This window comes from Lissotriton vulgaris, chromosome 2_1 (genome assembly GCF_964263255.1).
Source record: "Lissotriton vulgaris chromosome 2_1, aLisVul1.2, whole genome shotgun sequence".
NCBI lineage: Eukaryota > Metazoa > Chordata > Amphibia > Caudata > Salamandridae > Lissotriton > Lissotriton vulgaris.
The window spans coordinates 1647566245-1647587674 of NC_141687.1; the positions used below are offsets into that span (position 1 = coordinate 1647566245).

Genomic DNA, 21430 nt, shown 5'->3' on the forward strand with positions numbered 1-21430 from the left:
GCACCTGATCCGTTTATTTAGATAATATAAAATAAAACCTCTATTACATCCTGTGACTTATTAATGCGTTCTAATACAAGTTCTATCCTGAATCGCTGCCAGACCTCAGGGTTGTCGGCTGATGAGCTGTGTCATACCGTGATATAATGGGTCCTAATTATGTTTAGCGGCCGGCCCCTGCGGTTGTAGGCCCATACTTGTATTTTATGAATGCTGCAATAAAGGTTTTTCACAAAAAAAAATACTGCTTCCTCCATCTTTGCTTCTAAGTCATTGCGAGACAAATTAATGTGCCCTACCTATGATCATTTGGTAAAAATCATAGAAGCAAATTTGGTTCTTGCGCTAATCCATGGCTCAGTCACTTTTCGAGGCCAGAATGATAAATTATTGGGCCAACTACAAATTAAGGCTTTTAAGTCTGTCTTCAAGAGTCTGGAGAACATTGCCCATAATGAAATCCATTTGGAATATGGTCTTCAAAATCATGTCCTAGTGAGATAGGCCACCTTCCTAAAAAGCCTACACACCTAGTTTTTATGCAAGCCTGTCTCTCTCGCAAATCTGCGTTGATAAGAAATCAGTAACTCTGATTTTACAGGTGTTTGGAGATCTCATTTATCTGCATGCTTCCACACTTTCGACTACCAGTCATCCTGGCTTTTAGAAATGAATAAAGCTTCCTCTAGGAACCTTTTAAATCGAGCAACAAAGCTACTTTCCTTTATAGCAGATAAAGATGCTTTAGCTGTCAAAAAGCATGCTTGGACTGTATTTAACTTCTATGAAAAACTTGAGAAGTCCATCCTTACCTGTTATCATACTTTCCACCTCACATGAGGGATGCATTTCTCAAGTTAAGATTTGGCAGGTATTCAACAAAGGACGGTGCCCAAAGTTGGCTGCAATTATGCCCAACAACATAATGTAGACTTTGTAGTTATACAAAAGAATCCTTATTGCACACGGTTTATGTCTATGCGCATCTGCTGCAAGCACGATGAACTCTGTTATATCCACTGTTTTTAGAAGCAGGAGTGAGAACTTGCCACCAGGCCGTTATTCAGTGTTTATCGGGAGGGCCAATTCCTTTCATCTCCCAACTTATCAAGTTTTTGATAAAGGCAGACAGTATGTTGATATCTGTATCTTAAATGGACAGCTTTGAATTAGGAGAATGTTTTATCTGTTTGAATTAAAAACATTTGACTCTGGAAAAATAAAGATAGGAAGATAAGCGCTTTCTATGTCCATGTTTTTTGTCAGTTTTACTATTAATATGCAGTATTTTATTGGTTTTGTCCCTATGAAAGCAATTTTTAAACCAGACTTATTTAGCATTAGGTGTAGGAATTAGTTAAAAAATATCCAACAGAATTTGTTTAATGTCTTAAAAAACTATTTTATCATCTTAAAATGCCTAGAATAAATTGGAAAAACTCCAAGCACTTTAGTATTACCTTGCATTGACCGTAGACTATGACTGGCATTGTTTTTAGGAGCTACGTTTTGTCTTATTTTATAATGTTTAGAATGTACTGGAAAAATGTAAGCACTTTAGCGCTACTTTGCATTCAATTTTGAATAAGATCGACAATGGTTTTAGAAGCCAATCCTTTTAGACTTGACACACTTGTAAATTTCTCTTTTTCCAGATGAGATACGTTTATAGCCACACATTTTAGTTTTACCATGGTTAGATTCTGATTGTTGCGTTATTCCAAACGTGAGTAACGTCCCCAAAAGCACTCAAAGAGAAACGTATTTCAATGATTTTGTCAATAATTCATGTGAATGAAGTTTCATTTGAATGTTCCTTGAATCCTTTCAATGTTTTTTTAACGTTATTTTCACATCAATAGTTTAATTGTAAGCATCAATTTTCATAGCCCAATGCATTTCAGGCAATTAGCCCTTCATCCGGGACTTCATGTACTGTCAAAAAAAATATACACAACGATGAAAAACAACGATGGAAAACAAATGTATATATACAACTCGATATAATATATGAGGTTACATATGATTCCAGGTACGGTGTCTTGAATGTCCAAAATGTAGGGTCCGAAATCTGGTAAAAGACGAAACAGTAAGCCAATACGTTAGTATCGGTTTTCCATTTTCTCAGTGATGCATCGCAGAGTTACGAGCTGGTCAAAAAATGCGCGTCTTACTATCGGTGAGTCGCGAAAGGCTCTATTCGGGTTACTGTCTCTTCCGTGAGAGACCCGGAAGTTTTGGAAACTATATTCTGCGCATCCCGGAACACGTCATGGAGTAGATAAACATAAAAGAAATACTACACGGCTGTGAGGGCAAGGGAAGAAATTTTCCCAAGTCAAATATACGTGATTATAAAGGAAAATCCCGAGACGTGTCAAAAAAAGAGCGTAGAAGCTTGTGAAACGAAGGGTGTGTATGAAAGAAAAAAAGAAAAAGTGTGTTACGAACAGAAGTCTTGAAAAATGCAAATGCTGGGATTTTCAATATGAAAACAACCTTAATACATGTCAAAGATCTGATGGCACTATAAAAACACTCTTATCTGGAAGTGAAACATATTTGTCAACAAAGTTATATATGCATGAACATATTAATGAATTAATGCCTGAGAGAATGTTAAACAAAAAACTCCATATTTGAATTGCAAGATGATAATATTACAAAAAACTGTTAAAGTCTATGCGATCATTGAGTCCCTTCGGATGAATGGTATTTAAGAAATTGATCCAGAATATCTCTCGTCGTAAGAGATGCTGTGTATTGCCCGAAATGCATTGGGCTATGAAAATTGATGTTTACAATTAAACTATTGATGTGAAAATAACGTTAAAAAAAACATTGAAAGGATTCAAGGAACATTTAAATAAAACTTTATTCACATGAATTATTGACAAAATCATGGAAATACGTTTCTCTTTGAGTGCTTTTGGGGACGTTACTCACGTTTGGAATAACGCAACAGACTTTATCATTCGTTCCTTATACTCAGAAGGAATTACCAAACAGCACCTACTTACCCGCAAACAAATTGTATTAACCTAAAACGGAGTGCGATAATTCTTCATAAGTATCATTAGATTCTGATTGTGACTGATGTATATTTGTTCAAATGCAGTTTTTATCAAATTGTCCACATTGTAATGAATTTTATTATTCATACAATAAAATCCTTTTTATTATGAGAAATGGCATCACAGCCTGCCTGAGAAGGGCTGGCTCCTTACCCAGTAGTGGCCTGTCCCCTGTCAAAGTGGGGGCGGGGGTAGCAAGGGGAGGAAGGAGGGAGGAGGGGAGGAGGAGAGGAGGGGAGGGTTAGGGGACAAGAAATAATAATAAAAGAAATGAAAGAGACTTACCTTAAAGCCGCAGCCGTCCCCGCAAGAACACGTTCTTCGTGCTACCAGCGCTGGGCACAGGCTACTAGCCTGCCCTGCTACCAATCCTGACGCTGTTCTCACATGAGAGCAACTTCAGGATTGGCCTGAGCGTCGGCAACTTGCGCACCCAGGCAGACTGGGAGTCTGTGCCTGCTCTCTCCAGCCCCAGCAACGCAGCTGAGGCTGGAGAGCTCTTCACAGAGCATGAGGAGTTTGACCAGCCTGAGATGGCCGGCCAAACACCTCATGTACAGCGAAGGGAGTGCCCACCACTCCCCCACCAAATGTGTCATTCCCTGGACCCGTCCCCAAGACTCGTCAGAGTTCTGGTGGTGAGTCCAGGGGATTCAAATAAAACGAGAATAAAACAGGGTATAACCCTGTTTTATTATCGTTTTATCTGCTGGTGGTGGCGGGGGAGGGGGTGGTGCTCCTTTTCTCTAATTGAGCGGCCGCCACTGCTTGTTGTTACAGCCCTTGAAAGTCAGTGGAGTCCAGGTTAGCACTAGTGTTGCCCCTTTGGGCGTGACTCCAAAAGACAGACATTTGACAGACCACCTTGCAGACATCCAACATTAATGCCATGTAATTGGCTATGACCGTACTCACAAGCGCCCTTGGCCACTTGATTCAACACACACTAACCTCCAACAGAACACACAGCACATTGGAGAGAGCTCCTAAAAAACATCAAATGCAATCCATAACAACCTCATATGCAGAAACTAGCATCAAAGGCATATAGTTGGCAAATGCTGCCTACTAAACAGCACCTGCCCATGCAAACATGTATGTTCGAGTCTTTCAGATAAAAATAGCTTATTCAAACCACACCCCACGCCCTTAATGAGTGAAACATTACTCATAGTATTTTATCTGGCCAGTGATGCAAGCTAGAAAACTACCTGCGGAGGCCAGGCTATGAGCAAGCAACAACCCATTTCAAGGAAACCCTGCAAAACCATGCGCCCATCAATTCACACAACACAACAGAAAGAACTTATGATTAATGATATGGAGCAAAAAGACTCAATTGAAAAACGCTTTGTTATCTTAAAGAAAGTAATGGAAGAACACCAATTATACTTGAAAGATAAAAAGTTGAAAAAAATCAAAAGGGATGACAGGGACACATTCGCCAAGAAATTTGACAATGTCCAAGGTGGGGAGGAGAGAAAAAGAACCCGAGAAGACAGGGAAGAGAGCAATGACGCACGCTCTGTCAGTAGTGTTTCCTCCTCATCTATGAGCAGCATAGCCTCTAATGTACCACAGGTAACCCCTTTAGGGGAAGGAGCTTCTTCTTTTCAGAAGGAGCTCGCAAAGCTTTGAATCAGCAGCAGACTCCAACAAAAAAGAGACCAGCCCAACCCAGGAGGGGAGGCAGGAGGTCCAAAGGCGGGTATAGGACGAGGGTCGACCGAGAAACAGAACACAACAGCGAGACCCTACCCATGCATGTGAACACCTTGTGTAACTCTATGGACTTTGATGATACAGACTATGACTCGGATCTAAAAATTGTAAATGTGTCTAATAAAATTCTTGACAAGGATGAACTGGCAGTCCTGAGTTAAAGTTGTATTTTTTTTCCAAATCAGGGAGGGGATATTACTAAGGTACATATTGACCTGTACAGATTTGTAAGAGTATTACAACTCAGGGATTATTTTTCATATCAAATACCAAATGCAATAATGCCCCCAACTAGATCAGGGAGCACTACACACACTGTTTCCCACATACGTAATGTACAGCTTCTGCTCAGTTTGGATGATGATGGGAATTGCGAAATGCCGACCTTACTCAGAGACTTTGAGATTGTGCAAGACTGTAATGTGGACAGTGGGCTTAAACCTAGATCTAAATGTGTGCCCTCCATTAACTATCATCCAAACATAGATACCTTCTATGATAAAGTTAGTGAGGATCTGTTCAGACTAGATACACCTGATAACTTGGTGCCATACACTATCTCTGTCCTGGGGTGAATGTGTGACATTGTTCTGCATTCTGTCCATCAACTGTTGTTTTTGCATTTGTCACCCCGGTGGGACGGGTATGCTCAGACGTGAGTCCCGTGCTCTCCGTGCCACTGGAGTCAAGCTATCCTGGCTGATGAAGGCTGATAGCCAGAAACCGGTCCTAGGATGCTAGATTCCGGTCCAGGGAAGACATGGCTTGGCAGTTCGGGCTGGACTGTTCCCATGAGGCACAGGGTCAAGACTGATTTGCATATGGCCATGTCTGAACTGGGGTGGCTTGGTGAGCAAAATAACGATGGATTAAACCCAGATCTGTGACTGGGGGTGAATGGTTTGCCATTGTGCAACATTCCGTCCATCATCTTGTGTGTTTTGCTGTTCACCCTATGTGGGAAGGGTATGCCCAGACGTGGGTCCCGTGCTCACTAAGCCACTGGAGTCAAGCTATCCTGGCTGATGAAGGCTGATAGCTATAAACCAGTCCTAGGATGCTTGATTCCGGTCCAGGGAAGACATGGCTTGGCAGTTCGGTCTGGACTGTTCCCATGAGGCACAGGGTCAAGACTGATTTGCATATGGCCATGTTTGAACTGGGGTGGCTTGATGAGCAAAATAACGATGGATTAAACCCAGATCTGTGACTTGGGGTGAATGGTTTGCCATTGTGTAACATTCCGTCCATCATTTTGTGTGTTTTGCTATTTAGTGATGGAACAATCATGGCCCCATTGTGACTCCGATGCCGCTGCAAGGCACCAAGCTGCCCGGCTGCTGCTCGTTTCTTCTGTGGTAAGTGCCTGCTTCTCCTTCGGATGGACCGCTTAACGGGCGAATCAATGGATTGTTGGGCCGAGTAGGATTACGCTTTATTAGATGTTTATGATGACTGGTGGTGTCAGCCGTACCTGCCTATGTGAGATCGGGCGCTCTATTTTTCAGATTCACTAACAATAGTCGGGCTATTTGGGGAACAGTGCTGGCAGTGGAGGAGAAAGGCTGTTTCCATATGCTTTTCATTTTATCTATAGACATTGGTCCTGGGCTCTGCTATAAATGCTGTAGCCTGTGCGCTCACTTCCATCCAACTGTTTAGATATTAAAGACATTGGGCACTTGTATATTATTTTGGTTACAGGTGGGACTCTGCATCTGGGTTACAACTTTTATATTTCCTGAATGAATAATGGTTTCTCCTTTTCTTGTTTTTGCTTTGAGACTACAACTGGATACCGGTTTTCATTGCAATTGAGTTGAGGCCTTAGTTGTCAGATTGTTTGTGACTTTTTGGCATTTGTATCTTTTGGCCACCAACGGGACCCGATATACATATTGCAGGACTGGTAGTTCTTATACTTATAATTTAGGTTTTCTCTTACTATTTCTCCTTACTTTTTTTGCTTGCAGATATTGACAGCGGGTCTCATTTCTATCTGTGGGTCATACGGCTTTGAGAGCATACGCTTTATTTGTGTGGCCTCCATTGGCGACCTGTTGCATCTTATTTTGAGGTGAGACCTTGTGTGCTCTGATTTCTCTTAATCAGGCAAAGACTCTGATAAGTTTTCTATGAAAATGTAATTCGTTTATGTATGATTCATTTTCAGATATCAACAGTAGTATCTAATTTCATTTGGGTATATTTCTCTATATATGAATCTACGCTACCCCATTGGACATTTGCTGTAACCTATCAAGGTGAGAATTGATTTGAGGGTATAATTTCCAATTTGGTATTGAATGCGATGTGATTTTTTTATACGCATAAATCACTTTTAATTTTTAATATCTGCTCTTAGACATCAAAGACGGGCACCTTTATACCCTGGTGTCCCTGAATAAAACGTATGCTTCCATACTTTCATCTGCTAATCAGTATTGGGCTTCACCTTCTACCTTATTAAGGTGAGATGTTATGTGGCAAATTGAGCCTATACGTTCACAACTTTAAGAGTTTCCTCAGCGTTATAGACGCCGATTCCTGGCATAGTATTAATCTTGCTAAACATGTCTCATACCTTTAAGAGCACTTTGGTATGTTGTATACCTTTTAAGAATAAACAAAACAAATGCCAGTGATGCAACAATGATATGAACAAATGCTGAAAGGCAATGACTGAAACAATTGCCCTCAAGAAACCACTTTTTCCATTTCATACAAAAGTCAAAAACTTTATTTATTTTTTCATTTCTATTCTCTTTCTTTAGAATGCATTTTTATTCTTTTTTATATAGGTCAAGGAACACAACATTCTTTTTTTGTGTTTTTGAAAGCCCCTTTAGACACTCTGAAACATACAACCTCTAAAATTTCTGAGAACAAAGCAACATCAATCATACTGTGTCAGAATCATTCACCTATTCTCTTCCTCTACACACCCATCCATACACCCAATCACACTTCACTCATACTCTGCCCACCCTAGTGTCCCTTATTAGAGAACAATTATTCTTTTGGTGAGTCAAAGGAAAAATCTACGTGTCTTCACACATCTATATACACAAACAATGTATGTACAAGAACATCAGGCCATCTTAACTATTTCCTGTATTTCAAAAACCACTAAAAAAACAAATGCTTTAAACACAGATAAGCCTGAACAAGAATAGTCTACGCGTTTCGAATCACCCCTAATGTGGGGATTCTCCTCAGGACCCCCATATTAGGGGTGATTATCTTGTGGTTTTTTTTATTAAGAACTTTGCAGTCATTGATCTGCAGTTTATCTTGGATCTCTATCTGCTTCACAGAATGAACCCTTTCTTTGAACTTGCATAATTTTCAGGGGGGTGTCTGTTCTGGTATCTTTGGCTCACTATGTTGCTGAAATTTTCATTCCTTTTACTGATACAATCTTCTTCGAATCTTTTGTCTCCCTTTGGGCTTCTTAAAATGATTGTAAAAACTCTTTATTGCTGTCCTTTTTCTCCAACCTCTGAAAAAGATTTTATCTATTTCACAATCTTTCTTAAAATATTGCACGACGACAGGCTGAATAATGCCTTTAAGGTTGTTATTAAATAAATGTTTTTGTATGTCCTCTCCGTTTTTTTTGGTAATTGTTGATATATGTGTCTCTAACTTTGTACTGTTTTTTGAATTGTGTTTTGTGTCATTTGTTTTATCAATGTTTTGTATTGTTCACAAAAGTTTGTATATTTATTGTATTATATGTATATTTATATTAGCCTTTAGAATTATTACAGCCCTGACGAAGTTCCCGTGGCACGAGGGAACGAAACGCGTTGGCTGTGTGCTGGCTTTTAAACAAGACTAAATAAAAAGAACTTTTGGATCATAAAGTTGTCGCTCCTATCAAGTGCACCTCCCTATTTGTGTGGACTTACAGAAAGAACTTTAGCCGGATCAAAACCATCCAATTTGCACATTAACCAACAGAAGCTATAACTATACCAGACGTTTAACAAGTGATAGATAGATAACGGGGAGAGATTCTGGGCAAATTATTTAATTTCCCCGTGCCGAAAAAAAAATGTGACCTTGTGTAACGTAACTGGTGCCCATGTAATAGCGCTTCAATGCCGTTGGTCCGAGTTCGTGCTAAGTAAAACTGCAAAAAGAAATAAAAATAAAATGGAAGTCCCACAATCCTTCAAAGAGTGCGTCCAGCCAAAGAGAGCACTACGATGCCATGTGAAAAGGAGAAGGCGCTGTACAGATGTTGACAGTGGTTTTGCTGTGCATAAGCTGACTCAATGCGCTATGAGATAGTTTGGAGCGAGGATACGGAAGAGGAACAGCTTAGTAAGACACCGACGTGCTCGCGGTGTGGGTCAAGCATGGCACGGAGAGCAAGAGTGGCAAAGTCCGAAGGAATAAACAAGAAAGTTGGCTCTTGCTCCGAAACTCCTCCGCAGAACTTTGAGCTCCCGTGGAGAACCCCTCCTCAGCGCGTACACTGCCCTGCGCGCTGTACCGGCAGGGGAGGGGCTCTGCACCTGGCTCGGCTCGGAGTCAGCCTTCTGGGCCCAGGCCAGGACCGGCCTCCTGACCAGAGCTCACTCTCGTGTTCCGCACGGTGGACCACGCGGGCCCGCCCTCTGCGGTGACTGCGTGACTCACGGAACCAGCTATAAAAGCACGCGGTACCCATTTCCACCAAAGCATTGCGGCTAACACGCTCCTCATAGCGTTCAGAAGCCACCCCGCGCGCCCTAACCAGTAAGCATGCCCAGCAAAACCGTCCTGCCCACGAAGGAGGAGGCTCTGCCCGGCCGCGCAGAGAAGCTACAGGTGGCAGGTAAGGATGATGGGCCATTTCAGGCCAGTATCTACGCAGCTAGCGCTTAGTGTATTCACGCACTATACCGCACTATACCGATTTAGGCAGATTGCACAACTGACTATTGCCCAAGGCACCACAATTTGGTGACAATGTCGTCAGAGAGCTCGAGTTAACAAAGTGGCGTGCACGTTTTCATCCAGACTGGTATTTTCCGTTTTGCACTGGCCTTCATGGATACACCTAGAGCCAGCAGATGATAAATAAAGTGATAAAAACACAATGTTATTATCATCTTATTTATCGCTGTCTGAGCCGAGATGGAGATGGAGTCCAAGCAATTCGTACAGGGCAGGGCTGGCGAGGGAGGAGGAGTAGTGTGTACTTGTCCGCATGGCAGTTTGGCTGGCGTTTTAGGCTGGCCAAACAGACATGCGCACTTATGTTTCTCCAACCAAGCTGTGCTGCACAACCGGCTTGGAGAAAAGCCATAGGGTTCGAGTTACTGTGAGAGCCGCAAGCGGGGCTGCTGAGACCAATCCTGGCTCTGCTTTCATTTTATTTATTTATTTATTTATTGGGCTTTTAAAGAGCGACAGCTACCCAAAAAGGGTTTCCGGCGCTAATGAGATAATAAGCAAATGAGCAGATCACAATACTCTGATAAGGGGCAGGAGCAAGTTACTGATTAAAAAGCCAGGGGCCTTATTTATGAAGGCCTTGCGCCACCAGTGCGTCACTTTTTCCCATTTTAAAAGTGACGCACCGGTGGCGCAGGGCCTTCATAAATAAGGCCCCAGGTCTTTATGGCTCTGCGAAAGTGAGCATAGCAGGATTCCATGCGTAAATTCAGAGGGAGGGAATTCCAAAGCTTAGGGCCCAGAAGGGAGAAGGACCTTCCCGCGATCCTGGCGTGACGCACTTTGAGCACACTGAAAAGGCCTTGAGATGAGGATCTCAGGCAGCGGGCAGGCGTGTAGATGTGAACGAGGGATTGTAAGTATCTTGGGGCATTGCCCCATTTGATTCTATGCATAAGACTAAGTGTCTTAAATCTAACTCTGCTTTCAACTCTTAGCCAATGGAGTGTCTTAAGATGGCCAGACATACGTTCCATTCTATGACACTTACAAAGCAATCTTGCAACAGCATTTTGCACAAGTTGAAGGCGTCTCATGACAGCCTGTGATGACCCCAAGTAGAGGGCATTTCCGTAGTCTAAACGGGAGGTGATTAGGGCGTTTACCACAGACTTCTGTGTATCGTCAGGCAACATCCAAATGATTTTCCTGAGCCACCTCAGGATGGTGAAACAGGTTGATGTTAAATTAATAACTTGGGGCTCCATAATTAGGCCCTTATCAATGATAATGCCAAGGTTACGTATTTGGTGTGACGGAACGGGTAAAGAACCCATTTCTATGGGCCAATGTCTTGGGCTCCAAAGACCCTGATTTGGGCCAAGTATTAAAACCTCCGTTTTGCCACCGTTCAGTTTTAACAGGTTGTCACTCATCCATGTTGCAATTAAACTAAGGCCTGACTGCAGAAGAGAGGAGGAGTCCTGGTCATCATTAGAGAGTGAAAAAACAATCTGCGAGTCATCTGCATAGGTGAACATATTTAGACCTGCCGCTTCGGCGATCTGAGCAAGAGGGGTTACATATAGATTGAAAAGCAAAGGACTCAATACCGAGCCCTGAGGAACTCCATGAGGGGATAGATGGACATTTGAGGCCGAGGTGTTGGAACTGATCTGAAATGTCCTTTGTGTCAAAAATGATGCTATCCAATCCAATGCTTTACCCCTAATGCCCATGGCAGAGAGTGACTTTAACAGAATGTTGTGGGAGATGGTGTCAAACGTTGCGCTGAGATCAAGTAGAATCAGCGCAGCGGAGTCTCCTCTATCTACCAAAAGGCGAAGGTTTTCTATCACCCCAAGCAGTGTTGTCTGTGTCGAAAAACAAGGGCGAAAGCCTGACTGAGAGGCGTTCGTAGCATGAGAATAGCATCTGGATTGGGTGGGTAGCCCGTACTTTGAGGCCCATCCTTTTGAGGCCGGACAAAATGAGCAACGAGGCAACCAGCAGCGTAAGCAGGAGTGGAGCAGCAGGTATGTTTTTTATTTTTATTTTATTCCCCAAATCCTCTCCACCCCAGCCACCCTACCACCTTAGATCGGCATCTGCCGCCACTGAGCAGCACTAATACCAGAATGCAAGCAACACAATACAAGGAGCGACAAAGCCAAAGAGTCTGGCGTTGGATGCCAGCCTTTTAATTTTGTTGATGATTGTTTAGTTGTTCCATGTTTTTTGAATACCTTTATTGTTGTGGGGCTACCTTTTGTCAATAAAAAAAAGAAATGGCTAAAAAAATATTGGGGGAGGTCTCAAAAAGTACACTTTGCTACTGTAGTTTCTGGCACTGAAAGGTAGTACTTTGTTTGCATATTTGATCCTTGTGAAAGAAAAGAGTGCCTCACTCACTTTGTAGTTTGCCACTGGAAGACGTGGTCTGACCCACTGCTCCATACTGTGTGCTCTTGCGGGTGGAAGAAATATGTGAATGGCACAACAGCAGACCAGTGGATGAAGAGGGTTGGCTGAAAGCACCTACAGATAGGAAAATGGCAACATTCTATTCCTAATAACTTTGGTGCCGATTGACGAATCTTCACAACATTTTCAATACTAATTCTTTGTTGATATCAGCTCCTATGATGAAAGTTTGGGGGTGATTCGTCAAGGGGGGACTGAGAAAAAAGGGGGTCCAAAACGTGTTTTCTCCATGTTAATTTCCATTGTAAACTTTAGACAAGGCTACAGGTCGAACGGGAGAACGCAATTACCCCAAATTTGGCAGGGGGAAGGCTCTTGGTCTAGAAAGCACCCCTTTGTTTATTTGGTGTAAAGTCGTTCAGTAGTTTTAGAGAAATATTGAAATTTACAGATATTGATATTTGGGAATTCTGCTATCTGATTGGCTAAGGCATTACGGGCACGAGCTTGCTGCTGATTGGCTGCGAGCGGTGCGAGCGGTTGCAACTAGGAAATGTTGCCCGCCATTTTGTGATTCGTTGAAGCGAGTAAGGAGAAAAAAGGGCGAACAAAGTGGGAAAGAGAAGGGTAAGAGCACTGTAGCCTCTTTGGGGTGTTTAGGGTGTGCTATTGAGAGGGTGCAAAGTGAAGTATTCACCCCTACCGGGGTGAAAGTGGTAGGCTATGGAAATTAAGTGAGGTATTTCTTAGAGTCTAATGCTGCTAAGGTGAGCTGGTGCGGGACTCGGGGATGAAACCGTGAGCCTAAGCTGTGTGTGCTATGCTGTGAAGTCATGTTGTCTGGGCGCTGTGCCACACGTGTTCAACTTGTATATGGTGCTTAGGTGGTGTTGTATAGGGAGTGCAGCGGTAAATCAATACGGTATATGTAAAGTGCAAACTACTCACCCTTATGGGTGAGTAGAGCCGGGGATCAAAGCAAGAGGCCTGTGCTGCAAAGTGAGATGGTCTGGCCGCTGCGCCACAGTTGTGTGGAGAATACATTTTGGCGAGGGACAGGGAGTTGCCGTTATCTGGCCCTAAAATAGCGGGCCTAAGTTGTAAGTTATAGGGTGGCTCTAAAAAGAGCCCTTGTGTTCATTAGTTGGAGCTACATATGAGTGCGGATGCACAGCTTCAAGTTATTCAGGAAAACTCAGTTTTCCTGATCTGTGAAGTGTACTCTATCACTTCTGTATATATAAGCCATATCAAAACGTATGTTGTTGTTGTAGATGGAGCCCATTTTGTGGTCTCTGAGGTATTCAGACACAGCTTTGTTGACTTTCTTCCGAGATTTTTCAATCTGAGGACAAAATTGTTTGGACCATTTCCACTTCTGTCTTTGGCATATATTGGAATATACAAAGACAGTTTAAGGCAAAAGTAACATCAATTGTCCAAAGGTGTCCTTCATAAGCATTTCCAAACCTACCCCAGTCAATGTGCCTAGGTCGTTTCCACCACAGTGCATCATGAGGTCAGAGTGTTGGAGATGCAAGCAGGTTTTAACCAAAGGCAACAATTGGTGCCACTTCAATCCTCTCTGTCCAAACCATTTAATGCCCACATTTTGTAAACCTAGGTCTAAGTCAATATGTCTCTGTTCTGCATACCTCTTGCACCGGAAAACATAGCTATGTCCTACGATCCACACTAGCATTTTGAAGGTTTGGCTGGAAGGTATGGAAAGGAAAGATGTCTGTAGCTCATGCAGTTCCTTCGTAGAATAAGAGATTTGTTTAAATATAGGGAACTAGTTTCTTTTCGCATACAAAACGGTACCTGATTGGGAGATGAAAAACATTGTTTTTAAAAAGTAGGGTTCACATTCGTTTTGTGGAAAAGCATCTTTGTGATTGGTTAAGAAAAAGCATTTTGAACGTGGAGTACATATTATAGGATAAAATTTGATCAACTCAACCACACCTGCTACTTGCATTTAAATTGCAGTGTTCGAACTTAAAACAATCGTGAACTTTTAACCTGCACGTGCCTGTAAATGTTCGAGAAAATGTTGCAAAAAAATATCGTTTGGTTTTAAAAAATTGATGAACTTTTAACCTCCACGTGTTGTAGAATGTTTTAGAAGGTGGGCTGATAGAATACGTTGCATTTCTGACTTCTATGTGTACTTGAATATTAATAAAATTGTTTATATGGAAAATTAGAAAGACAATAATACAGAGAAGTATTAAAAGCTAAAAGAATCAAGGAACTGTTCTAATTTGTTCTTTATTACCTACTGGCGGTCGCCATTAGGTAGTTATAGAGTTAGGACCGAGTTTCCATAGGAAGAACATTTTTTGTTTTGCTTATAACTTTGGCGTCATTTGATGAATCTTCATGAAATTTTGAAAACAAGTTCTTTCTTCATATCAGCTCCTATGTTGAAAGTTTGGGGGTGATTCATCAAGTGGGGGCCGAGATAAAAGGGGGGTCCCAAAACGTGTTTTCTGCATGTTCATTTCCATAGGAAAGTTTAGACAAGGCTACAGGTCGAACGGGTGAACGGAATTACCCCAAATTTGACAGTGAGAAGGGCCTTGGTGTAGAAAGCACGCTTTTATTTATTTGGTGTAAATCCGTTCAGTAGTTTTTGAGAAATATCAAAATTTACAGATATTGATATTTGAGAATTCTGCCATCTGATTGGCTGAGGCGTTACGAGCAGGAGCTTGCTGCTTATTGGCTGTGATGTTGTTGCAACTAGGAAGTGTTGGCCGCCATTTTGTGATTCAGTTGAAGCCAGTAAGGGGAAAAACGTTGGAAAGGAGGGTAGGAGCACTGTAAGCTTTGTGGGGGAGTGTGAAGCGAAGTAGTCACTGTTACCGGTCTGAAAGTGCGGTGTTGCTCAGAGTGACATGGTGCTGATATGATATGGTGCTACACTCAGGTATGAAACCGAGAGTCTAAACCGTGAGGTCATTGCTGTAAAGTGATGTGGTCGGGTGTTTGTAGCATACGTGTGCAAGTAGTGTTAGTAGGCGTTTATACCATGCAGGGAGTGGGAAGCGAACTACTGACCGCTACTGTGTGTTGATAGTATACCGGAAGCGGGAAGCAAAGTAGTTACGCCTACCGGTGTGAAGACTTGGGGATGAAACCGAGGTGATTTCTGTAAAAGGATGGGCTCTGGGCGCTGTAGTATACATGTGCAAGTAGTGTTAGTAGGTGTTTATACCATACAGGGAGTGGGAAGCGAACTACTGACCGGTACCCTGCGTTTATACTATACCGGAAGTGGGAAGCGAAGTACTCTCGCCTACCGGTGTGAAGACTCAGGGATCAAACCGAGCTGATTGCTGTAAAGTGATGGGCTTTGGGCGCTGTAGGATACTAGCCGCTGTAGTATAAGTGTGTAAGTAGGGTTAGTATGCGTTTATAGTAGATAGGGAGCGGGAAGCAAACTACTCACCCCTTCTGCTGTGAAGACTCGGGGATTAAACCATGACCCTAAATTGTGAGCTCATTGCTGTAAAGTGGTGTGCTCTGCGCGCTGTAGCATACCTGTGGAAGTAGTGTTAGTTTGCGTTTATATAATATAGAGAGTGGGAAGCAAAATACTTGCCCCTACCGATCTCAAGACTCGTGGATGAAACCATGAGCTCATTGCTGTAAAGTCATGTGCTCTGTGTAGTATTCCAATGTAAGTCATAGTAGAATGTTAGTATATAATTCTACTAGAATCTAAGTATGTAATGTTAGAATGTAGGGCTGTCATGAGGAGAACCTTGCAGAGTTTGTACACGGTGCTGGAGAAGACAGTTGCCTTGCTGTCTGCCCCTGTTGGTGGCTGTTTCAGGTGTTTTGTTTTTCTGTAATAAATCTACTTATTGGATCCACTGCTGTCTGCCTCTTCACTACATAAATTTGGCGACGAGCGGGAGAAGGTAAAAAGAAAGCATCACTCACCAATATTTCAAAATTGCTTGCATTGTGCTGAAGACCCGTTTTCTTCGTGTAGCTCTTTCTACTCATGCCAGGGTCATCGGCTCATCGAACTATGTCATCCGACTTCTGGTAGGATTTATATTTTTAGATTTTGCGCTTCCTCTGCTTCTTCACTACATTCTGGTCTCTGTACTACACGTGTGTAAGAAGTGTTAGTATGCGTGTCAGAATGCCGAGGGCATCATTGCGGGGTCAGCTCCGGCTCCACCCTTCTTGAGGCAATCAATTGAATGTCTGAAAAGGGAGAAATAATTTAATAGTGGAAACGTCTGGAGGTAAATGAAGGTTTATTTCAAGATTGATAGAAAACAGGAGTTGAGTGCATCCTTCGTTTTTGAAGTACGATCTACCAACTGTTAGTAGTAATCGTTGTTCAAAGAGGAGTTGGAGTGCTCGTATAAATAATAATACGTTATACAAAGGTTTATATAGAAAGGTACAGAGCGCATCCTAGAAGCATAATGTGCACGTGTAATGCAGTGGCGAAAGCCTGTGTGCATGGACACTTAGTAACAAGCTCACTACAGTGGCCTAAAAGCCAACACCATGTGTCTGTAGAGCAGCGCTGCCCGCTGGTTCAGGCCTACAGTATGGTACAGCAGGTCCTTAAAATGAGACAGATGTGACTGAATGAGGTCAGAGATCACATAATTATGGACGGCAACATTGCTTTTTCGCACATGCGCACGCAAGGTGATGCACCCCAACCCTCCTGAAGCATCGCGCTCAACAGGTGTCTGTAGGGCAGCGCTGCCCGCTGGCTCAGGCCTACAGTACGGTCCAGCAGGTCTTTACAATGAGACAGAGATGAGACTGAATCAGGTCAGAGATCTCATCATTGTGGATGGCAACATCGTTTGTTCGCACCTGCGCAGCCAGGGTGATGCACCCCACCCGTCCCGCACCGCACTCAATAGGAGGCCCTGTGCACCCAGGCCGCTCTGCTTAACTGCTGTCATTGTTGTGTGAGCAAACACTACGGGCAGGAGTGCTCACAATTCAGGTGGAGTGAAGATTGCAGGATGGTGTACACCTCATGGATCCCTTTTTTTTTAGTGCGCATTGTGATGTGCGAGGTGGATGCGGCCTTATCACCTGAGGCAGTGTGGAAGAAGAGGGACGTGTGTCGTCGTGGTTATCCTATTTACACGTACGCAAAGTGGGCTTGGCTTGCATACACCAGGCCAGCGTAGGGGTGTGAATAATTATTTTGGGGACTTGGGCGTTGTAGTTTTGACCTCACAGAGTGTGTAAAATTACATTCGTGTAGCATGTGTCGGGAGGGCGGAAACTATAGTTAATGAGATGGTTTTGAAAAGATTGAATGGTGAATATTACATGTTGTCAAGGTTGTGGATATGCGCAGACATGCATGTCAATGGTGTGCGGTATTATTGAAAGTGTTGCTATCGCGAAGCGTACACATGTGAATGTGGTCGGATGGAGGGAGGATCAGCAGTGAGGCTACGTCATACACAGTGATAACACTCATTACAGTCAAGGAATACATGTCAAATGTGAATCTGAAAGTCTCACATATAACACATTAGTATATTGGTAAAGCTTGACAACAGAGCGTACCGCAAAAGAAATCTACACATTGCTGTTTACTGTTTGTCACATGTGATCTAGGATGTGCACGCTGCCTTGGTCCTGATACTTCTTAGAGCCACGAATACCCAGGCCGAAAGGGAGCACATACACCAGGGGCATTGTGTAGCACATATTTGTTTTTTAATGGAACGTTTGAGATGCATGGCAATCACACGTGGAAGGCTATCATTTACGAGTTTAGCAATTTGGCGGACAAGATTCACGTGGTGATGGAGCTTAGTACACTACCGGTATGGGAGTGCAGTTTTCTCCGGAAAAAAAAATATATATACATTTTTTGGGGGGAAGATATAAAACATTACATAATTTTTCAAGGTAAAAAAAAGAAGTACAATAGAGTTGCAAAATATTTAAAAAAATATTAGAAAAAATATAGGTTTTAGAAACATTAAAATATGAAATTAACATTTAAAAAACCTTAGAAATTCACAGAAAAAAACATAGGTTTTAGGCACGTTATAGTTAGGAATTAACATTTAAAAAACCTTAGAAATTCACTAAAAGAACCATAGGTTTCAGGGACGTTATAGTTAGTTGTACATTTGACTCATATAAAACCAGAGAAATTCGCCTGTTATAGTTAGTTGAGCTAACTATAACTTGCGTGCCCGCAATGCACTGCTGATGATGTCACATATTACATCACTCATGACATAGTAAATGACATCACTGATGACATCTCAAATGACATCACTCATGACATCTTGCAGGTGACAATCTCATGCACATACTGATGCTCTAATGTAAACTTTGATACACCCATTCTAAAATGCTGACTACTATTTTTGAAACCATACTCATAAGAATGCTATATACTACATAGCACTCACTATTTCCTAGATCTACACACACATCCAGTCACTTATACTTGTAGTTACTCATCAATACAGGATTATATTATGCACTCATACATCTATACATACAGTCACACTTCGCCACTCATCCATGGAGTTACTCACACACATAGTCAGTCATGCAAAGAATCAATCACATACCCATTTAGTCATGCATACATTAATACACACCAACTTCGTTATTTTTAGACATACCACATCACTTATTTACTGCCTTAAAACATATGTAGTTACTCACAGATATACCACTGAGACATTTATTCACTCACCAACGCACCTATAGACACACTAACTCACCCATACAGCCCTTTGCAGATGCGCGTTTTAATCCATACAACCACTGAATCACCCACTCAGAAATCTATGCATAGACTCATACACCCCCCCACACACCCACCCAGACAGACACGCAGGGACTCAGACTACAAATCAATAATCTAGATAGACACTCATGTAGCTATTCAGCAATCCATGCAGTTGCTTACACACCAACGGAGAGACTAATACAGACTTTTACACAGCTTAATCACTAACCCATGCATTCAGTAAGACACGTTCAATCACTTACATACGAAATAATTCCTTTAGGCACTTGTAAATGCATCCATTCTTCAATACACCTTGGCATATATATATAAAACAAATTTAACCTTTACAGAAACACACATTCACTGGGTGATGTCGTGAGTGATGTCATGAGTGATGTCATTCGAGATGTCATCAGTGATGTCATCAGTGATGTCACTGACCATGTCATGAGTCAAATGTTCAACTAACTATAACATCCCTGAAACCTATGGTTTTTTTGTGAATTTCTAAGGTTTTTTAAATGCTAATTCCTAACTATAATGTGCCTAAACCTATCTTTTTTTTCCAGGGACTCCAATTTTGCTGAAAGGATGGTACGGACCCAAAGCTTAGTGCAAAGTTTTTTATTTCTTAACCCTGCACTGCCGCCATGACGTGTTTCGGCCACAGAAAGGCCTTGATCACAGGACACCATGAGGAGTGACCATGCATTTAAAGTGACAGTGATTGTAACATGTGACAGCGAGCCCACTGTTAAATAGACATAGAAAAAAAAAACACTTGCAAATGCGAAATGACATGCTAACTGTGCAAAACGCTACCTTCTGTGCAAAATAGGCAAATAAATATATCCTTTAAAATGTGCATTCAATCGTGAACATATTAAAACATTATTAAACTATTTACCCAAAATTCATCTGTTTTACTTGTAAAGACTGATGCGCATTATTTAGACTTGCGGCCACTATGAAGATATAAACTCATGTATTAATACCTATTACAGTTTTAAACATTTTATCAAAATTGCAGTCCAGAGCGGATACTTTCATATCTGAGAAGTACCTCCCTAGCTGTGCAAAATGTCATGATGCTTGTGCAAATGGGCTCAATAAATATGATTTCAAATTGTGCATTAATTAATGTACATTTTAAAATACATTTACCGTCAGCTCAAAAAATATGAGCGTTCTATTCATGGACATTCTAGAGTACGCACTAGTGACTCTGGTAGGGAACATATGTTAGCATAGGTATGACGAAATACATGCATCCCTATTTGATTGCGACCTTATGCCAAGCATGTAGAGCCCAAGGGGGCCAACTGTAAACCTCTTAAATGAGGATTGCTGATCCAAATCGTAAAAATCAAAACATATGTCTAATCCACCATATACATACATTATTTATACTTGATATAAAATTGTCATAATTGTGCAAATGAGCAGATCAGTAAACATGTATAATAAATGTTCTGTAAATTACAGAGTCAGGAACGCCCTTAAACTTTTCCATGCTCATGACAAGGCCAGCTCGTCATGAGACACAGTGGAGCTGTGCTTATGACGAGTTGACCTTGTCATGATCCATGGACTATTTCAATTTCCAGCGCACATCGGGAAAACCCCTTAGCAGCCAAGGTGTTAAGGTAAAAAGGCCCCTAGCTGCCTACATATGGTTACATTACCAATAGGTAGTTACTATTTGCAAGAATGCTACATTAGTTCCTTGTCTTTTCTATGGCTCTAATTTGCAAAAACCCAATAACACTGAAGGTCAGAAAAGAATAGACTATAACTGCGACTCGTAGTTAAAATTAAAGAAAGTGCCAGTGCAAATGTGATAAATATAAGATATCAGAAAACGTGTTTAAAAAGGATATTTTACATAAAATTTTATGTCATGAGGAGGTGTTTGATAGATGTTAAAAGATCATTATACTGCAATAATACACACAAGAGATACTATTTCATTTTTCATAAGCAAGTGTATAAATCATCACTAGAGTTGAGCCCATTGGGCACCTTTGGATCTAGTTCCAGGATGTATTTGGTCTCCAGTCTCCTAAGCAATGCCTCACGGTTGCCCCGCGTCTAAGTGGTGGAACAGTGTCCACCACGAAGTAGCTAAAATTATCAAGGCAGTTCTTATGAACCTCTTTAAAATGTCTGGCAACTGGATATGCCGTATTGCTGTTATTGATTGCCCTCCTGTGCTGGAGTACCCGCTTGTGAACCTGCAACTTGGTGCTACCCACATATTGCAGGCCACACGAACACTCCGGCAAACTCTGTCTTGCACGTGAGCCTCCTGGATATGGTAATAGGAACATAATGAAAAGGGCTGTTATATGTTGTTCTGCTTTTGCCATACTTGCATGTATTGCATTCTGGACATCTGACAAAGCTCATCACACTCTGTAGCCATGATTTGGCCAATGTGATTCCAGGGCTACTCTTGACCAACATATCGCGCATGGAGCATGCTTTACTAAATGTAAAGTTGGGTGAGTTCATGAGTGTTTCACCTATTGTTGAATCGTTTGGCAACACA

At 41.9% G+C, this 21430-nt stretch overlaps 1 protein-coding gene across 1 annotated transcript in view; it reads left to right on the plus strand.

The window, feature by feature from the left end:
• Window positions 1-9207: 9207 nt before the first annotated feature.
• The window catches only part of LOC147733011 (uncharacterized), a 176746-nt gene continuing 164523 nt past the window's right edge, over window positions 9208-21430 (plus strand). The window contains exon 1 of the mRNA XM_086957566.1: window positions 9208-9624. Within this exon, the coding sequence (XP_086813692.1) occupies window positions 9552-9624 (73 nt within the window). The 5' untranslated portion in view covers window positions 9208-9551. The remainder of the gene's footprint in view (window positions 9625-21430) is intronic.